This window comes from Falco punctatus, assembly GCF_963210335.1.
Source record: "Falco punctatus genome assembly, chromosome: 2".
Lineage (NCBI taxonomy): Eukaryota > Metazoa > Chordata > Aves > Falconiformes > Falconidae > Falco > Falco punctatus.
Genome location: NC_137581.1, coordinates 34,345,332 through 34,366,752, shown reverse-complemented (window position 1 = coordinate 34,366,752; position 21,421 = coordinate 34,345,332). Strand labels below are relative to the sequence as shown.

Here is a 21,421-nt window from a genome sequence, read left to right as displayed (position 1 = left end):
GAGCGAGCAAAAAAAAGGGCGGGAAAGGAGCGAGCAAAAAAAAGGGCGGGAAAGGAGCGAGCAAAAAAAAGGGCGGGAAAGGAGCGAGCAAAAAAAAGGGCGGGAAAGGAGCGAGCAAAAAAAAGGGCGGGAAAGGAGCGAGCAAAAAAAAGGGCGGGAAAGGAGCGAGCAAAAAAAAGGGCGGGAAAGGAGCGAGCAAAAAAAAGGGCGGGAAAGGAGCGAGCAAAAAAAAGGGCGGGAAAGGAGCGAGCAAAAAAAAGGGCGGGAAAGGAGCGAGCAAAAAAAAGGGCGGGAAAGGAGCGAGCAAAAAAAAGGGCGGGAAAGGAGCGAGCAAAAAAAAGGGCGGGAAAGGAGCGAGCAAAAAAAAGGGCGGGAAAGGAGCGAGCAAAAAAAAGGGCGGGAAAGGAGCGAGCAAAAAAAAGGGCGGGAAAGGAGCGAGCAAAAAAAAGGGCGGGAAAGGAGCGAGCAAAAAAAAGGGCGGGAAAGGAGCGAGCAAAAAAAAGGGCGGGAAAGGAGCGAGCAAAAAAAAGGGCGGGAAAGGAGCGAGCAAAGAAAAGGGCGGGAAAGGAGCGAGCAAAGAAAAGGGCGGGAAAGGAGCGAGCAAAGAAAAGGGCGGGAAAGGAGCGAGCAAAGAAAAGGGCGGGAAAGGAGCGAGCAAAGAAAAGGGCGGGAAAGGAGCGAGCAAAGAAAAGGGCGGGAAAGGAGCGAGCAAAGAAAAGGGCGGGAAAGGAGCGAGCAAAGAAAAGGGCGGGAAAGGAGCGAGCAAAGAAAAGGGCGGGAAAGGAGCGAGCAAAGAAAAGGGCGGGAAAGGAGCGAGCAAAGAAAAGGGCGGGAAAGGAGCGAGCAAAGAAAAGGGCGGGAAAGGAGCGAGCAAAGAAAAGGGCGGGAAAGGAGCGAGCAAAGAAAAGGGCGGGAAAGGAGCGAGCAAAGAAAAGGGCGGGAAAGGAGCGAGCAAAGAAAAGGGCGGGAAAGGAGCGAGCAAAGAAAAGGGCGGGAAAGGAGCGAGCAAAGAAAAGGGCGGGAAAGGAGCGAGCAAAAAAAAGGGCGGGAAAGGAGCGAGCAAAGAAAAGGGCGGGAAAGGAGCGAGCAAAGAAAAGGGCGGGAAAGGAGCGAGCAAAGAAAAGGGCGGGAAAGGAGCGAGCAAAGAAAAGGGCGGGAAAGGAGCGAGCAAAGAAAAGGGCGGGAAAGGAGCGAGCAAAGAAAAGGGCGGGAAAGGAGCGAGCAAAGAAAAGGGCGGGAAAGGAGCGAGCAAAGAAAAGGGCGGGAAAGGAGCGAGCAAAGAAAAGGGCGGGAAAGGAGCGAGCAAAGAAAAGGGCGGGAAAGGAGCGAGCAAAGAAAAGGGCGGGAAAGGAGCGAGCAAAGAAAAGGGCGGGAAAGGAGCGAGCAAAGAAAAGGGCGGGAAAGGAGCGAGCAAAGAAAAGGGCGGGAAAGGAGCGAGCAAAGAAAAGGGCGGGAAAGGAGCGAGCAAAGAAAAGGGCGGGAAAGGAGCGAGCAAAGAAAAGGGCGGGAAAGGAGCGAGCAAAAAAAAGGGCGGGAAAGGAGCGAGCAAAAAAAAAGGGCGGGAAAGGAGCGAGCAAAAAAAAAGGGCGGGAAAGGAGCGAGCAAAGAAAAGGGCGGGAAAGGAGCGAGCAAAGAAAAGGGCGGGAAAGGAGCGAGCAAAAAAAAGGGCGGGAAAGGAGCGAGCAAAGAAAAGGGCGGGAAAGGAGCGAGCAAAGAAAAGGGCGGGAAAGGAGCGAGCAAAGAAAAGGGCGGGAAAGGAGCGAGCAAAGAAAAGGGCGGGAAAGGAGCGAGCAAAGAAAAGGGCGGGAAAGGAGCGAGCAAAGAAAAGGGCGGGAAAGGAGCGAGCAAAGAAAAGGGCGGGAAAGGAGCGAGCAAAGAAAAGGGCGGGAAAGGAGCGAGCAAAGAAAAGGGCGGGAAAGGAGCGAGCAAAGAAAAGGGCGGGAAAGGAGCGAGCAAAAAAAGGGCGGGAAAGGAGCGAGCAAAAAAAGAGCGGGAAGGGAGCGAGCAAAAAAAGAGCGGGAAAGGAGCGAGCAAAAAAAGAGCGGGAAAGGAAAAAAGGGAGGCAAAAGGCAGGGAGGAGAAAGAAAAAAAGAAGGGGAGGGAAAGGGAAAACCGCACTCAAAAGTAACTTCATTTCTTTCCCAGGGTACTCTACAAGTTCTTGTTTATCTGAGCAAGCCACAAACGTAAGCCTCTGTACCTGCACGTCAATACCAGCCCAGATACTGCGAATGCAGGTTTGCTATGAATCAGCACTCACTGTTAGGACGAGGCTTGCCCAAACACAGCTTTCTGTTCTTCTCAGCTGGTGGAGAAAGAAACTATGCCTCACGGTGGAAGCTCCCTACCTCAGTCCAAAGTCCTGCTTTCCCTACTCCTGCCTAGCACCTTTTCTGAAAGCTTTACACTGCTTTTGGTGATCCCATCCTGCTCCCATTGCTTCCCCGGTGGTCAGCTGCCCCCCAAGAGTAGACCACAGGAGTCATTGCCCAGGCCAAGATAAGGGCTGTGCTAGTCACAGCTGTGTTTAAATTCACTGCTGGTTTTACTATAGACAAAACCAGGGACTGCAGAGCCTCAAAATAACAACGGAAGAAATCTAATGTTGCTAAAAGTAGAAAGAGATCCGCTAAACTTGGGCAGAGCCCCCTTTTGCAGAATAGCTGGCTGTTAAATTTAGGTGATTGCTTTTTAGTGTCAGCTCTATGCTGATTGTTAACTACCACTGGAACACTGAGTTTAAGAACAGCTATTTCAAGAGATCTACACAACACCCTTCATTTTCTTAAGTAAGGCTTTAAAATTTGTAAAGAAAACTATCCCATTGGGGAGCTACATGAAAAAACCCTCACTCTTTTTAACCAGATGCTACCTGCAGCAGTGAATAATTTCTTTATAAAGTAACTGAAACAGTACTTGTTAGGGTTTTTTTACAACTGGCATCTTGTCAAATCAAAATCCTCATGGGTTAACACTACGAAGTTCAGTTTCCACCTAACTACTCTTTTGGATTTCTTTGTAACATCACAAATTATCACCGAAGATGCTGGGTTTGTGCAGCTGCAGCACCTCACGTGTCTTTGCCTGCGTTCTTCTACCTGACCCACTTGGCTTGTACCACAAACACTAGAGTTTCACCAAACATACAAGCCAAATGCTACTGTGCTTCGAAATGTTGTAAAATAACTTCTGAACTGGTTGTTTAGCACCATTATCGATCTATAAATATGCACACTTCCATGCTCCCTATTCAGACTAGGGCACAGGGCATCTAAGCACGAATTTTCTCTCTCCTCTCTCAGTGCTGCTGCTTCCCTGATCCCATGAAAACAACACCAGAACAGGTGAAGCACAAAATGGCTGAGTTTGATTAACTGTTATTTTTCTAAATTAAACTGGCCAGACATGGCAAACTTAAAATAAAAAATAATTAATAACAACATTTTTTTCCAGGAAGTTATATAATCCAATTAGTTCCTCCTCCTTATGCACCTTATAACCATAATCAGTCACATTAATAAGTTATATAAAGCATAGCAAACTGCACCATCTGACGAGTTGGTCTAGAATTTATTCTGCACAAAACATTATCCTCTGTATTTTTCAGAAAAAAACCCCCACAATTCAACATTCCCTTTAGAGATAAAACTTCAAAGCCAAATGCTCCAATTTATTTTGTTAATCGCCTTTTACTACATGATGGTTAACCATTTAAAATCCCATAATATTGGCAAGAAACTGACTATATAAATTGCCATCCCAGCTTTTCTAGGGATAAGTGCTTTTAAAGTGGAGGGTGGTGATAAGGCAGGTCTGCCTATTCGTTACAAAAAAACTACAGCATGAGCATTATTGTAACTAAAAAGCTGGTTGTTAGCCATGTTTCAAGCAGGGCTTCATGTGAAACAGATGTTCTTACAGTTTTCTGCAGGTTATAATTTATACTAGAGGTAAGTAATCACTGATGTGCAATAGCTGTGCCTTTGAAGGGCTGAAGCTACATCCTATAGATGGAAAAACCTACTAGCATCAATCATTCTGCAGACAGATCCCTAAAATGTGATTGCTTCAGTTTCAGGAGATCTGCTAATTTCTGTTAGTTTAGGAGAAAAGAGAAGCTTAATGTATGACAGAGAGATAAAACAGTACTGAAGAACTGGTAACTTAAAAAAACCCAAATCCTGCATATTAAGCAGACATGTCTCAGCAATGTTTTGTCACAAATTATGGCCGTTTCAGTTTCGTTTTGCTGTGAACTTCAGTCTTATAAATATTTTCATATGGAATTAGTACAGTCTGTATAATGTCTGATCCTCTCTCAAACGCATAGCATAGAAGTGACTGAAAAGACTGGTACAAATTTCAAAGAAGCAAAACAACACATTTCACTGCTGAGACCAAACACCCCATGAAAAAAATATCAAGAAGGGTACTTCAAAGGAGGGAGGGGAAAAAAAAGGCAGTTGAAAAATAGAGTAGGTGGGAAATTTCAGTTATGATTAGTCCCATTTCAAAGGCAGCCTACGGCAAGTCATGCTTGAACTGGGTCTCTTCCACGGCAGCCTGGCAGTTCAAGTGGGCAGCTGCAGCCACAGTCGATGCCTGCCTGCAGCAGGCAGGGAGGTGACAGGGGGCTCCTTCCCCAGCATCCTCTCCTCACCTCCTGTGGGGTGCCTTCACACCCCTGGGCCCCCAGATTCTGCCCACTTGTGTCAGACTGACAGAAACCATGGACTGAGCCAGTGCCACCTGCCTTGCATCCTGAGCAGGAGCTTTCACCAGCAGTACTGGTCCCTGCCTGGCCTGGGTTCATATGCTTTCCCTTCCAAGGAAACCCACAGTATGCACAGTAACTGCTAGGATGGAGACTGTGAAACAGATAATTAGTTAACACCTCGTTCACAACAATAATCCCTGCAAAGTGGCAGCTCTGGTTTTCTAAGGACTTTGCCTTTAAAGAAAACCAGATTGCTTGAACCACAATGGATGATGGGAACAATACTGTACTTGTCTGCCTCCAAAGTATCCCAGAAACCCTTGGACACCATTGGTTACAAGGATTACATATTTTCAGTCTCTGGCAGCAATTTGCAAACCCTTCCCATGTGACCAGCAACAAAAGAAGTGTTAACAAGAGCATTCACAAAAGTGGAGTTTCACAATTACTCATGCAAGTAAAAATTCACACACAATATATTACAGTTAACATGGACTTACAAAAATGATCTGCTACAAAAAATTCACACAGCCGCGTTAAGTGGTGCTTAAGTAACACACTGAGGAAATGCCAGTTGCAGTGTGAATAATTAACATGAATAGCAAATGAACAGTTGGCAAGAGGTCTCAACCTGAAATAAAGTATGTAAAATCTTCTTGAATAATCAGCTAACTTACTTGTATGGTCACAGTCTGTTCACAGATAATTCACTACTAAGAAAAAAAAAAGGTGCCATTTTTATCAGATAAAACCACTTACTGAGAACTGCTCATGTCAATTTACTCTGTGAACCTCATGTCAAGTTTGTTGAGTTTTTGTTTTGCTTTTGGTGGTAAAAGATTGTATCAGAGTACGCCTTTGGAAATAATGTCAAAAGCTTTACTGAAACCAGCAAGCTATCTCCAGCCCTGGAGACAGTCCAGGTGTGAAGCCTAATGGCTGAGGGAAGATGCAGAAACAGATCCTCTCTCTGGGAAGTATCTATCCCACCTTTCAGACTTGTTCTGCAAAAATATTTCTAATATGTGCATTCAGTGAGGGTTTTTTTTTTTTAAAATGTGACTTAATGTTTGAGCTTTCCTCTTGAGAGCTGTCTTCTCTTTGGGGTTACATTTTCTAAGAGAATTTACACAGAACGTATCTATTTTAGGCTTTAATCATTATTAGAAATCCAAGATTAATTCTATGCTGAGCATACTTACACCAGGAAGTCATGCTAATGTGCACATTTTATGGCTAACTGTATACTCTCAGGAAGCTAAAAGCAGCACATCTACTCAAGTTGCCCATTCCTGCTGTTTGGTTTATGTATGTTTATTTATTTGGTTTATGTATGTTTACTTAGGTACACACCAACCATTAAAGAAGAACAAACAAATCCTATGCAAATACTAGCAAAGAAAAATCTTGTTGGTACTCTGAGCAGGACTCTATCTTAATCTCTGTTGATGGATGAAGCTCTTTACCATTATCAGCTGTGCATCCGGGATTGCAAGCCACCTGCAGCATTAATGACATTTTCTGTGTCTTGTACAGAATTAACAGCATTCAATACTACTATAATTTTGTTTCCTGTTGGTTTTTTGTCATTAAGCCTTTCTCTACCATTAGCCACAGCCATCTTGGTGCAAAACCATGGCACAGAAATATTTTTATTGCCAACCTGTGAGGGTGATATCATCATCTTCTATGATTTGCTCTTCTGCGACGTCCAGAGAGCTCTCAGTGATCATGTCACTAGGTTCATCCACGCAGGTTAAGCCAGAGTAGTTATGTAGGATGTCTGCACTAGGAACATGCTCCACAATGACAGCAGGGAATATAGACGGATCACCAAGCTGGGGCATAGAAAAAAGAAAATTAAAATAATGGTAGTTAGACTACATCCAACCTAAACACTTACTGATTAATATGTCAACAGACCTATATTACATCATTTGAATATTAGGCCATCAGGATGGAGTACCAAAAAATGGGATGACTTCTAGCACATAAAACCATACAGCAGCAGTGTCCCACTATGAGCCAGAGACTGAATATCACTGTAGTATCTAATGTATTTACTCCATTAGGTAATACCAGACTCCCATGACATTATTTTGCAGCATAAAAGCTGACAATACGGAGGAGTGGCACAGCACATGCTAAACTCTGCTGGCAATAATAGTGGGCAAGCCACTTGCTGCAAGCATCTTACATCTTTTGCTCTTCCCATCAATCTGGGGGTGGAAGAGTCCCCTGGATATCAGGACTGCATGAAGAACTCACAGGTACCAAGTCCCCCATGGGGGGTTGCTAGTTAAGATCACTGTTTTAGGGGACACTTGATACAAGAGCAAGGGGTGTAATAGGGAGTGAGCTTGATATTATAATTCCTATGGCTTTAGTCACTTGACACTACTTCCACCCTGCTTTCCTTCCTAAGTCAGCTTTCTGACATCATCCTTCTGTCTCAATAGCTATTTTGCATTAGATACAGAAGAAAAGAGGCAGCTGGGAAAAGAGAAATCTAGCTGATCAGTAATATAACAAGAGCACACTCTCTGAAAAGGCATCCATTCAATAGTAAGAAGTTTTCAGAAAATACTGTTTACTACAGACACGATATTTTACAAAGTGAGTCTTTTAAAATGTCATTTGCAGGAAGAAAGTCATAGCTGATGATAACAGAGCAGGCTCAGAGAAAGCCTAGTGTAACTACGTTTTTCTCACTATAAAAATAAATAAAGTTATGAATGTGGCAAGCTTAAAAACAAGAAAACACAGGACAAAGTTGCTAAAACATGTTTCTGAGAAAACCAATATACGTACATCTGGTCCCACCCTCCATAGAAGAGCACAGACATGCGAGATCAAGCACTTTTTTTTTTTTTTTAACCACAGAAGAAAAAAGCCCCAACCACATGATTATGAACTTGCTTAGGGATTACTCATGTCTCACAGCCTTGCCACTACGCACACTGTCACCAATGGAAAATGGTACCGGAGCTACTGGCCCAACACAAACAGCTATGGGAGTAAGCCTCTCCTAGGGAAGAGTCTGGAACCTAAGTACAGAAAACAGAAACTGTAATTAGAAGTTTTAAAAGGCTGCAAACATCACTTCAAATTGCTCTGTGTTTTCTGAAGCATGTCTCAGCAACAACTGTGGTAAAGGGCAATCAGGAAAAAAGGAAGAATTAAGAAACAAAACTAGTATTTTCATGGGCTTCTATCATGGACAGTCTGCTAAACAAAAAACGCCAACAAAATGAAAAGCAAACAACCCCAACAAATAACCTACCTACTCTACCAAACAGAAGATGCAAAATAGAGTAACATGGTAGGAGATCCGTAACAATGAGCAAAGGGCAGATCAGTTAAAGCCCTCTTGTGCAATCACATTGCCAGATGATGGACATACACAGAGTCAGGCAATGGGACAGCTTCTACCCCACACATTTGTGGCCACATCTGTCCAAGTTTGCATTGTGCCAAGGCTGAGAAATCAGGCACCATTGGTGGTCAAGAGGTCCCTGCTGTTCCTCAGAAAGAATCGTGTTCACATTGTGCATCCTGTTTGTTTACTAACACCAACATCCCTGATCTTATTTGCCTCCAGGCAAGAACAAACAAATAGATTTGATTAAACAAAAGCCGTATCAATAAAAAAGATAAAGCACTGTAAAGAGGGAAATACAATAAAATACTGTATGCATTTAAAACAAGTTTTATTTTCAACAATATGTTCCACAAATTAGAAGGAAGATTACAGCCTCATTACTGAGATAAAATTCATGCTCTAAAAATAGTTTAAATACCTCCATTTCAGTAATATGCCACAGCATATAACTTTTAGGATGTAAGATGCAAGTAATCAGTCTTGTCATCCTGCTCCAGTTCATAGAGACTACGGGTGAAGTTCATCTCACCTAACTTCAGACAGCTGTGATACAGACACTTGGACTTGAGCTAGGAACCACAGGTTTCCTTCAGAACCAAAAGAGAGAGAGGGGTATTTCTAGGGCACAATTTCCCTGCCCAGTTTTAGGCTCCTGTGCTACGATAGGATGAATCATACCCTAAAAATGCCTATTCCTCTCTGTTGACTATAAATGGTGGAGGCATTGGAGTGTCTATTGCTGACGTAGGCATCTATCTCCTACATGCTCATCTGCAAATGGCCAGCTTACTCCCTGACATGTCTTCAAAGCGAGGCGCTCCTTCCTCCCTGCTTCTGCCATTGCACCAGCTCGATAGCTGCAGTATCTGCAGCAGTGTATCAAGTTGCCTGTGCTAAGGACAAGCCTCACCTTAGCTTCTTCTGAATAAAAAAAAAAAATCACTCTGGCTCAGCATCATCCTTCTGTAATGACTGACAATCACATAATTGACTTGGCCTCTGAGAGGCAAAAACACTGCTGTTACTTTTTAGTGGGGGCAAGTCATAAAAAACTGTTTCAGAATAATAAATGAAACACAGATAACCCCAACTGATTGCTACACGTTTTCAGCTCGGTTTCTCAAAGCCCTGTTTATATTACACCCTTCTTGTCACTCTGCTATGAAACTTAATTACAAAACAGGCTTCACCGCTGACTGAAATGTTTCCCGTGGTAATAAACAGTGCTGCTGTCATACATTTCAGCAGCACTTGGTTTGATCCATACGATCAGATACGATCTGCTCTGCAAGGTTAAACTGTATTTTGACCATGTCTAGAAGCAACCATCCTATACACACATACTCTGGCACAGTAACCATGCCTGTCTACAGGCAGAGAAACTCCCATGGCATGGGAATACCTGGGCACTTGAACTCCGTGCCAGACTGTCCAAGGCGCTTGCTGACACATTGTGCTTCCGAAAGACAAGAGACAAACACAAAAGCATTCACTTGTGGTAAAACACTTTAAATGTGGTTTTCTTTAAATTAATAACAGTTTTGAACTGGAAGAGTCAGAATATATTCACAATTATTGTAGCCTTTTATTTTAAAACCATTGTTACACCTGCTTCCAACTTATACTTTACGGAGATGTAAGATACGGATTTTCTTTCCTGTCACAGCTGTGAAAAGGAAAGGCTGGACCAAATAAATAATACACTGTCAGAGAGAAAAGCATTCACACTAGTTCAAACAAATTTAATCTGAAATTATTCTTGTGGAAACAGTCATCACTTTTTTGTACAGTATTTGCAACTGGTTATGATTTCATTAACAAGCACTTAATTCAGTTTTAAAAGCTACTGTTAATATATGCTGATGTACATATGACTGTTTTGAGAGGTAAAATCTCACCTCAGTACTTCTACAATGTCCCTGATTCCATTGAAAGCACCTGAATCCCAGTGGAGAGCCAAGGTAAAGCTTCCTGTAGTTCTGCTGTTGTAAGACACAGGAATAACTTTGTATGCATTTAGAACTGCAGAAGAGCCCATGTTTACTATTGCTCCCTTTGATGCTAGTGTGTAATGAGAATTACACACAGGGAAAACATTAAATTAAAGAGTAGAGAGTGGTGCTTCCATTAAGACAAATTAAATTGCCTCTCAAATAGCAAGATCACAAAATAATTTATTTCTAATACAAAGGTGGTTCTACATGCACTAACAAACAGGAAGTGTGTAAAGCATCCCAAAATTAAAAAAAAACTCCCAAATTTAAGTGTCAGCGATAATTTTCAAGAAATCAATACAAAAATCCATAGAAGAACAATTTGTGTATTTTTTCCTATTGCCTATTTCTGCTACTTCATCTTTCTCACGCAAAATATAGTTAAAATATGACACCCTAGCTCTGCCAAAGCTTTGGTTTGACTTCAACACATCTCCCACGTCTGCTGGACACATAAAGGAGTTGAGCTACTACTGAAATCTTCCCAAGACTCAGACAACAAATTCCTCACTGTAGTTTACCTACAAACCAGTCCTGTAGGCCAACCTTTAATCATTCGGAGGAGTGCAAAGCTTCAGACAGATGCTGCTTTCCATGGAAGATCCCATGAGCAGGTCCCTGAAAGTATCGGTGATGCTCCATGAACCCCTGAAAACTGAACTCTGCCCTCCTCTGGGGGCCAAAGGCCGCAAACTTCCCTCCTGCTCTCAAATTCTTCTTGGGTGTTTCACATGCTGACAAGATGCTTCTTTCTCTTCTGAGAATTTTCTTACCAGCTGTCATCAACTGACAGAAGATCAAAATACCATCCTAGTTGTTGAAATGGAAAATAAGGAAGGGGACTTCTGCTCTGGAAGTAGTGCCTTCTCATCCTATAAGTCCTCTAATGAAGAAAACTTGTCCCAGGAATATGGCGACTATGTTCTAACTGGTGTGGAATAAATTTTGTGAGAGTGATGGGTAGGAAGAAAGGCATGCAATAGGTAGGAGCAGGGAAAAGCTACAGGGGGGGCAGGGAGGGCACAGGGAAGAGAAAGAAACCTCAGTGAAAAAACCCTGTCTTTTTAACAGAGCAATAGAATTCAGACTTGCAAGTCCAATTCAGTTTGCCATTTATTTTTAAAACAAAACCTAAAAAAACCTAGGCAAAGTGAACTTAGTGACTAGAAAATGGAATTAATTTTTTTCTTGTTGAAGGTTCCTGTGCCAACAGCAGAGGCAGCCTCTTTCTTGACTTTAAAGGTGTTCCTGTGGCCAGCATCTGGGAAGTTACGAAGTTTCAGAGAGGGGTGCTGGAAGCAATTAAATACTGCTTGCTTTTCAGGGGAGACAATCTCATTATGGACCTTACAATGATTTCCTCAAAGTCTTCATAAAACTGCAAGTCGACAAGGGGGGCACTTCAGCAGGAGTTGGAAATAGCCAAAAAACATGGATCTTGGCCTTGGCTGAGTGACTTGACCTGTTGGCACAGAGCAGTCATGCCGGGGACCACGCCAGCGATGTAATGTTTGCAATGATTCTGCATGTGCCCGGCACCATTTAAAACTTCCTAGTACAGATCCAGCCTCTGTGGCTGCTTTTATTCAGCTTTTTAAATTAAGAATGTCCTGATCAAATACCACATTAACTGTAAGTTCACGAAGGACTAAATCAAAAGACATTGAGAGAAGAAGCTGCAGACTTGAAGAAAAGCAGTTTCAGGCAGCAGGACCGACTATGTGTGCAGTCTCTCTCACTCTCACTCTGACCTGGGCGGGGGAAGGGCAGAGATGGCAGAGAGGGAGAGAAAGCAAACCCTCATTTAACCAGGATCTCTGACATGTAGCAGCATGTAGCAGGTTACCAGCAGCATTAATGTAAGCCACTTATTCCTTTCTCAAAATTACAAGGATATTTTCACCCCATTTCTTCCTCATCATACATGCACAATGTGATAAATGAACCCTCCAAGAAAAATAAAAAAAAATAAAAAATGCCACCTTATTTTCTGACCTCAAAAGGATACGGCTGATAAAAGAGACACTTTCCCATTCACACAGAGCTACATGACAGAGTCCCTCCCATTAGCATCTGCCACTGGCTGAATGCTTACATTTGCAAATAGACTGTTCATAATTTACGGTTGTTTAACTAAGCCTTTAAAAAAAAAAAAAGCCATGAATTATGACTTCCCTGAAATACTGAGTGTAGCTGCCATCTAGACCCTGAACCTCTCCTCCCTGCAGCTGTTCCATGTCCTGACAGCTCTTGGCACAACAGGGCTCCAGGCAAAGCTTTGACAAGAAGAGAAGTACCAAAGTTCTTGCAATGCCAGCTTTTGGGGGCATCATAAAAATATTTATCCAAAGATCAGTTGAATGACACCTGTGTATAAATGTCACCTTTTCTATACTGATAAAGCTCAAAATATATGTTTGACCAACACAGAGCACTTCCAGAGCTAAAATTCTTGCAACGTACACAAATCATGTAATTCACCCCTAAATACAGCTCATCTATCCAGAATTTCAAAACTTCAGGAGCAGCAATAGATTTTATATTGTAACAAGCAGATCAACCAGGTATAAGCAATAAGCAATCTTTTTGGGTTAATGCTATACTGGAAATCCTTGTTCAACTAAATCTTGCTCTACCTTCCCACATCTTCCCCTACACAGGACTCCTTTTCTACAAGTGAGTATTTAAGATCTACCTTCATGCAGCCAGCCAGCTAGCTACCTGCACCTTTGGTATCTGAACTAAGTCAACTCAGCAATTTGAGAGAAGCTTGTATCCAACTGTTTGCAGTGATGGACCTTCTGCTATGCACCCTCTCTCTGGTCTTTCATATCTTTGATTTCCTGTATGCTACAGGACACCACCTTTCCTTAGGCTTCACCTGGTGTAGGATTCATTGGAGTTATGAGATAAATGATAAGGCTGAGTTTGCTCTGGAGCTGCAGAAAGCTCTATTTAGGGAGGGTTTACTGCCCTGTTCAGTGCCCTCTAGTATTTTTGAAGTTTTTCAGGTGAGCATCTGAAGAAATTTCAAGAAGCAGAACACACAGCTAAACTGAACAAAAGCACGTTTGCTTGCACTACCCCTTCCAGAAACCACACTGAAGTAGCCCTCCCATCTCAATTCTCCCCTCTCCCATAGGCTTGTAAAGTAAAGCCAGCGATGAAGAACAAACAGAGGTAATAAACAAGGCTCATTTTCAGCTATGTTTGTGCAATTCCCATATCTAAATCCCCAGGCTACCACAAGCTCTGGAAAAATACAGGGAAGGAAGTTACATTACTAGTTCCACCCAAAACTGAGTTAGCACTTTAGACAGACAACACTCAGTTCATTGAAATGATCACATGACTCTGACACCAGAAGCAGGCCACTAACCCAGCCAGATACTAGGCCACACAAACAAACAGACACAAGATTATAAAGCCAAAAGTATTTTTGAAAGAGGAGCACAAATGCTTTTCACATTCACAGAAAGAAGAACAGTTTGTCATGGTACTTCTCAGTCTTTTAAGAACTGCCTCTCCACAGTACCCAGACACCTGATTTCTTGTTAAATTCAAAACCCTACTATTAACCGCCACCTATATAGGAGCTGCCTAATTTTTACAGCAGGAATCCTTTACTGAAGCCTCAGGACTCACAGGATGTGGTTTAGATAATCAACACCTAACTGAGAGCCTGCTCAGATAGAAACAGACGTATTTTCCCTGCAGTGTGAAAGAAACCAATTTAAATTACTTTGAAGCTTATTTCTGAATAGCCAGCATACAGTAATACAATTTAGAAACCAATCTGCAAAAAGCAGCCAGCGGGTACCTACTGCTCCCGCTAGTCATCTGTAGTATGACCGTTACTTTAATTCAGAATTTTATCCTAGCACTCAGGGAAGTTAAAACTACTGTCAAATACCAGAATGTGGGGAATTCTGCATCATAAATAGATGTATTCTACTGGTACAAATCAGCAACACAGGAAAAACATTTTCAGAGGAGGATGTCTCTGCAATACTGCAGAAGCTGTAACATTTCAACCAATTTCTGTTCTGCCCATGCAAGTTACAGGAAGCAACAGGAAGCTTTTGAAACAGCACAAAGATCTGCTGCAACAATAATGACCTCAGTGTTTGCTGTTTTGTGTTTTACACCATATATTTTTCTTATGTTTTCATAATACTCCTAGCACCAACTTGTATGAATATGGTTTCATACACTGTCCCATCATACCTGCTGCTCATCCTCCATGACGTTGCTGGCAAATTCAAACACAAGTTCATTCTGCTGTACAACTGCTGCCATAATAACGCATTCCCAGGTCTCAGCTCCACATACGAAGAAAAATGTTCTCAAATGTGAAAGAACGGAGAGAGTTACTGAAGCCCAGCTGGGCAGAAAGGCAGGATCATAAAATGAATCAAGTAGCAGTGTTCGTAATTCTTAGAACATCGGTGTTCCCAGGTTCTTCTCTTCTCAAAGGGAAACAAACCAAGCGAAATCCTTTCCTGAGTTGTTCTTCCCACCTCGATAGCCTTTATGACTGTGGAGGGAAAAAATAGAAAAGTTCTAATTAAGAAATGATTGCTTTAGCTATATGAAATAGTAGCAGTCACAAAAAAGCTTGCTCCAAACTGTAACTCGGACTTCCAAGGAAGTTGAGACACCTTTGTATCTTCAAAGGTATTACTTTTGCTGATACACACATGCAAATTTTTCATTCCCTTAAACATAAAACTGTTTCAGAAAATAATACATCAGTTTCAAGGTGTTTCACATTAAAAACATGAAACTAAGCAAAAGTTACAAAAGTTAAAAAAGAAAATCCATCTTTTCATTTGATTCTTTAAAGTATACTCAAAAGTAAAAATACAAAACCCAGACTGACCTAGCGAGCTGTAGAATATCTCAAGTATATCACCTTTCTTCTTTACACATCGTTCGCATTTACCAAAGTTGTTATTTTGCAAGTAAAATGCTCTAGATCTTGATTCCCACAGCATCAAACAGATGAATCCAGTAAATAAATTCTTTGTACAATGCAGAGAGTCCCTGAGTTTCTACATGAAGCAAACTTTCAGCTTCTTGTTAAAAATGCACTGTAAACGTATCCTTATCTCTATCACAGGCTCACAAGCAGCCGGAAGGAAACAGCACTGACCACATCATGGCAAATTAGAACAGGAAAAAAAAACTGCACAGTACAATAACAAAGAAAAAAATAATATCCCAAGCTATGGAATGTAAAGAGCTTCACTGGAGGGATGAGTGCCTACAGCTCCCACATTTTCATTTACTTATCAGCACAACAGGTAAAAGAGGTTAACATGAGTTTACAAAGAGGTATGCTGTATCACTTCTGAGGAAAAAGACAAGCATAAAATGTAATCTTTTTACATAACTAAAGTGACCAATATATTGATAAAAAAGTCTGCTGTTTCAAAAGAGTTAACAGAAACAGGTGTCTAAAATCAGAAACCTAAGGGGGTATGACGATGGCTAGGAATTTAAATCCATATGTTTTTAAGGAAGTGAAACGTGTGGTGCCTAGCATTTTGACAAAAATTTTTTAAACTGCCTTTGATTAAAGGGCTGCTGTGACAGAAGAGTAAGGGGCAGAGGTCTAACACACACTTATCTGGACCAAGACCTCCAGGAAAGCCTCTGGGCAACTTCAGTGCCATTGGTGAGGATTAACATCTGCCTTTGTACAGGAAGTTTAACTTTGCCTTGGTTTTGCAGTAGGCTGAAACTCAAAAACATGAAGGGCATCTTCCTCTCCCTGATGTCAAGCAATTTAATTAGGGAGGATCACATCACAGCCTCATACTCCCTCACTCTAAGAAATTTAACAGCTGTTTTTCCCATATAGATTGTGGTATTCCCAAATTCCTAAGTAGTGATGGCAGAGCATTCAAGCATTTAAGTCACTAGATCCTTCCCTTCTAAGAAATCAGGAAACCCAAGATTATGCAAACACAAGAACCTCCCCAACTTCCAAAGTGTACTTTAATTAGCTGTTAAAGGGTTCCTAAGAGTAGCCACAACCCTAACTAGAGAATATTTGCATTAATGAGAGCTACATGCATGAACAGAGGAGGTGGTGCTTTGGGAATCGTGACTGTTCAACCTCAGCCCTTGCCATTTTGCAGGATGACTTGAATAGTTACCACGGCTTTCTCCATACTTTAGCAGGACTATGGCACCAAAAGTGTTACATGCAATCATACAATCCTGGCTAACTTCCCTAAATGTCGTTATTTGGCCTCGCCTTTTAGAAGATAAGAATGCCATTAAGAAATTACACACAAGTGCCAGCACAGTGGAACTAAGACCAGCTTGTCCCATCCCAGACTCCTACCATCCTGTATGCCAACCTGAAAATAAAGTACATAATCAAATAATATATAGTTTAGTATTTCCTACAGACAGTGATTGAAGTGGGTCAATCTATGCCAACAGGGACATACCAGCTCTTTCAGAAGAGAGGGCAGGTATGGAAATTTATTTAAGTACAACTTCCATTTTGGTTACTGCCTAGAAATAAATTGTAACTCTTCAATAAGATGAAATAATATATTGTCACTCTTTCTAATCAGTGAAGAGTAACTTCACTCCAAAGGATCACTGGGAAAATACAAGAACCTCCTCAGCTTCCAAATGGAGACTTAGTTTAAAATTTAAAATAGTGGGTTAAGCTATCATCCAGGGAGAACCAGAGTGGGAATACAGCAAGAGCTTATAATCATCTCCATTGCACTAATTAAAGCCACATATATGAACAAAGTCTACAAGTTCTTAAGGTCCAGTAACTTTCAAAGGTCTGTAAGAATTAGCAGCATCAATGTAAAATCAGGATAAATGAAGTGCTGGAAACACAGGCTACCTAGTAAGTTCATGAGGTATAAGGAAAACTGGAGGTACCACCACCGTAAAACCGACTTTATAAGTTCCCTGCATGCATTGGGAACTGGCTAATTCTTCCACTAGTGTCAGGTCGTTCATTATTCTGTAAAAAATATTTGACAGTAGATACAATACCAAGATGCACACTAAATACATCATATCAAAAAACTGTGGCCACAAACTTACTAAAAGCCATAAAAAAATTTTTTCTTTTATTTAAAAAAAACCCACAATAAGAAACAAATCATCATGATTTAATACTGTTTTAAGGACTGCTGCAGAATAATGTATTTGATCACAAATGGACCCCCACAAACACAACTTGAAACAATTACACTTCATGCTAACATGAAGTTCCTAATCATCTGATACTGTTGCAGGACAGACATTTAAAAGCTGTTTTACTAATTTTGCACCACAGTGATGTAAGACTACAGAGCAGACTACCCTACTCCCCCCCTACAACCTCTCCCCAAAACCACCAAAGTTTCTATAAATTAAGTCAAATGATACCCTCTTCTTACAAGAAAAGAAATATCTAACCACATTATGGCCAAAGACAAGTGAGTGAACAGGCTTTAGTGAGCTTTTATATCTAACCTTATAAAGGTTAGGCACTCAAACTACTATTATCTACAGGAAATTTTTCATTACTTCTTTAGTGATACACAGTAATAGCAAATGATCTATTGGGCAATAACAGCATGACAAAATAATGCAAAAGTACTTTCCTTTAACCCATATCACTTTCTCTGGCATACAGAAAACAAGAGGAGCTTTTCACAGAAGCAAACACAATTCTAAACCAGCTATATTTTCCTCCACATCTATTTTTATAAACTGTGCTTTCATTATTCCAAGTATCACAGGATCCTGTGGTCTATAGACTAACACAAACATGACTATTGTTTTTGCTATATAATGCCACTTATCTCCCTGCCTGATTTTACATACATCTGTGAGTAGAAAGTAAGTTATTTGCAAAGAGCATAAAATGCGTAAATTGTATTCACATGCACAATAAGCTTGACTACATACAAATAATCCTAGGAGAAAGGGAACCCAGCATATATTACCATAAAATTTACATCAGATTTTCAGAATGACAGAATAAGTAAGGGTTTGCTTTAATTTTTTACTAATTGTTGTAGAAACATATTATAAAAAGCAATATTAAGACACAGCAATATGAATAGAGGTCTTAATTTTGCTTAATCCTTGAAACTGAACATAAAAATACATGATTTCAATTCCTCAGGAAACTCCCCTCCTCTACCAATTTCAGCATTTAGAAACAACCTCCTACATCAGTCTGTCAAAAAGCACATTCAGCTAATGTAACCCTTAGCACACTGCTACTCTGATATCTCAGAAGATATTGTAGGACTCCTTCCAGGTGGACATCACAACTTTTACCCCCACCACTCTTCATCACATATACCCTGCACCTAATCCTAGCCTTATTTAGCCCATTCAACAAAGCTCATAAGAAATACCTCCAGAACGAACATTTTTGGTCCCAACAGTGAAGTTGCAATGCTGCAACTAGGCTCCAACCCAGAAGTAACAAATCCACAATGTCTCCCTCCGCTCCTGACACTATGAGCCATTATATCCCATACTGCCTAAGCATTCAGGTGCTGTAACACAGAACACTGAAAGAACATAGCAGCACCACACTAGAGCAGGTGTAGAAGGCATCAGAGTGCCAGGTACAAACCCAAAAATTGGTGCAAGAAGCTCAGCTATAAACTTGGAAAGCTTAAGTCTTGGGACTGAGAGCACCCTAGCTGAGCTGAATGATGCCTCCAGCAAGCCACTGGATCCAGTCCCATTTAGGGTTACTAAAGATGACTGTAACCATCTTGCATTGCCTTTTCTGTGAAATTAGTAAGATCATTTGTACATTTAAAATCAAGAACCAGCTTAGCTGCTTTAAGATTCAAATGCAGATCTGAGTCCTGAGTTACTGCTGAAACAGCTCAGCTCAATAAGCACGGGGACAAGTGACTTCTGATTGAAATCTCCCAGCGATTTTCCAAGACAGTCTGCAGAATTAACTCTAGCCTAGAAGTGTTTAAGTTGTGACTTAACAGAAATGGAAAGCTGAACACCCTTCTCAACACCATCTTCGATGTGGGAGGAAGAGGGGAGTGAATGAGAGGAAAGGGAAGAATAAAGACATCAGCTGGAAGTTTTGGACTGAAGGACTGAAAATGATCCTGGGTGAGGTCAGACAAGCACATGGATGGTAACCGCACCATTTCACTCAAGGTTCTAACTCCTTTCTACCAGTGGAGGTTAAGGATGGATCAAGCCAGAGCCATTCCACCCTCTGCAGAATCACACCTTTTTAAGATACCGTACAAGTAATATATCATAGAGTCTGGTTTGCTTAAAGAGGGGGAAAAGCTGAATGATAACACAGTTCTTGTAATGCAGAAATCCCAAACCCATGATGATCTTCGTGTATGGTCCACACTAAGCATAAATGCTAACAATATAGTCTACTGCATTCCTCACTGACAGATTATTCCTATTCAGCAATATTATGAAACTGCACAGAACAGGGGCTTTCAACCATGTCCTTAGACCCAAGACATCTGCAGTCACCAAAATGACAAGCACAAATAAGTTAATATGTATTACTTGGCACAAGAATTTTCTGGAGGTTCAGTATTTCAACTGCTCACACAAAATTAAAGGAGATAGGAAAACAACATGGTAAGGGGGCATCACCGAGGAAGGAAAGAAACAACTTAAGGAACAGCCTGAAATCTGAAAGCATCCACACTGCCTAAGGGAAACTCTACAAAAAGTAGCTGACATAATGAAAGTCAACTGAGTGACCTTTGCTGAGCTTTCATTAAGGACAAAGAAATCTTCGGTATCAATAAAACCCTGTTTTGCAGCGAGGCTGGAAACCAGCCTATGTCACCATGGGCTCTCAGTACATATACAGCAAGGAGGACAGAGAGCAAGAAGGTTCATCTGTTAAATATAAATAAGCATTGGGTTTTTTTTTTTTAAATGAATTGGCACATAATTCAGTCAATACAAAATATGTTAAACGAAACCCCTCTCTTCCCTAAACCTCATGTAAAAGCACATGCTTACTCCAAAGACAGAAGAAATCACAAATGCAAGCAACAAGGTCTTCTTTGCCATCACCAGAAGAAAATCCCCAACATATTTTCATCTTATCTTTTTTTTTTTGGCAACTACCTCTTTTAGCCTGAATATTTAATACGAGGCAAAATTCATTTCCAGACCATTAACAGTAATGGCTCCAGCTCTGTTTACAGACTCCCCAACCCCTGAAAACGTTCCTCTTTTTTAGTCCCTTTTATTTAGCACGTTCATATAACATAGCTGCTGTACACAAATCCAGCAGAGCGCTGCTGGGAAATCTGAAGAAAATTACGGTGTAGTTGAGGCATTTTTTCCTCTGTACCCTCTCCTGTCAACATGTTCAATGCATAAAAGGTAGCCCCAAATCAATGTAAGTGTGTGTAGACATAGAGCAATGTAAATAATTGATAGATGGTGCAGCAACAAAAGATCAGACTACCACCGAAAGGCCAGTCCTAAACGGCGAGCTAAAAGAGCTCAATAAAGTAGTGAGCTAAAAGCTAATATTGCAGTGAGGAAGGCTCTCCCCAACTTTACTACTGAGGCTCTTGAGCTCTGAATAAAGTATCTGAACATCTGCTAAGATAAAGAGCAAGCCTCTCTAATCTGATCATGCAAGAGAAAGGCCATGCTGGGTTTTAGTCACTCCTCCAAGCAGTGTTTGCTCTTGCAAAGTAGAGACAACACAAAAGGAAAAGTTAGCTATAACTTGCCCTAAAGCAGGGGCGCAAGGGCACTCCAGGGGGAAGGATCCACCAAATCCTCTCCCCTACTTCCTCATTCTCCCGAGAAGAAAATAACTGAATCTTGCATTTCCATAGGCTCGGTGCATGGTATAAGAAGAGGTTACAGAGATGGGACATCACAACACCATCCCACCCTCCCTCCCCAAATCATGTCAGATGTTCCCTCCCTGCCTGCCCACCCCCACCCGATGAAAACTGCTTACCGGATTCAAACACCATTTTGCAGCTGCCAAAATCACACTTTTTGGCATACAGACGCATAAAAGAGAAGATAAGGGTAAATTTTCAGACATGGTTATGTGACCTAGCAGCCTTGGCTATCTGTAGGGCTTTGAAACTTTTCAGATCGTATTTGGGTTACTAAAGGCTCAGCTCACAGACAAACTACATTACTTGAACTACAGTTAGATAAAAGCCATGTAATGTTACATAGCACCTACTCTACATGCCTGCACAGATATATGCATACACATATCAGTTGCAGTTACATAAACATACTTTATCCCCATTTTTGTGTATGTGCACATACACACACATATGTATACACCAA

General features: G+C 41.3%; 1 protein-coding gene across 7 annotated transcripts in view; it reads right to left on the bottom strand.

The window, feature by feature from the left end:
* ELF1 (E74 like ETS transcription factor 1) overlaps positions 1–21,421 on the bottom strand; it is a 95,542-nt gene that overhangs the window by 30,390 nt on the left and 43,731 nt on the right. For 6 of the 7 annotated variants that reach the window (XM_080376838.1, XM_080376840.1, XM_080376836.1 and 3 more), the window contains 2 exons: positions 14,321–14,630; positions 6,381–6,555 (listed from right to left, as the gene is read on the bottom strand). In XM_080376838.1, coding sequence (XP_080232964.1) covers positions 6,381–6,555; positions 14,321–14,392 — 247 coding nt within the window. In that variant the 5' untranslated portion in view covers positions 14,393–14,630. Of the gene's footprint in view, positions 1–6,380; positions 6,556–14,320; positions 14,631–14,975; positions 17,157–21,421 lie in introns of those variants that run through there. The other variant, XM_080376841.1, reaches the window with a different exon arrangement.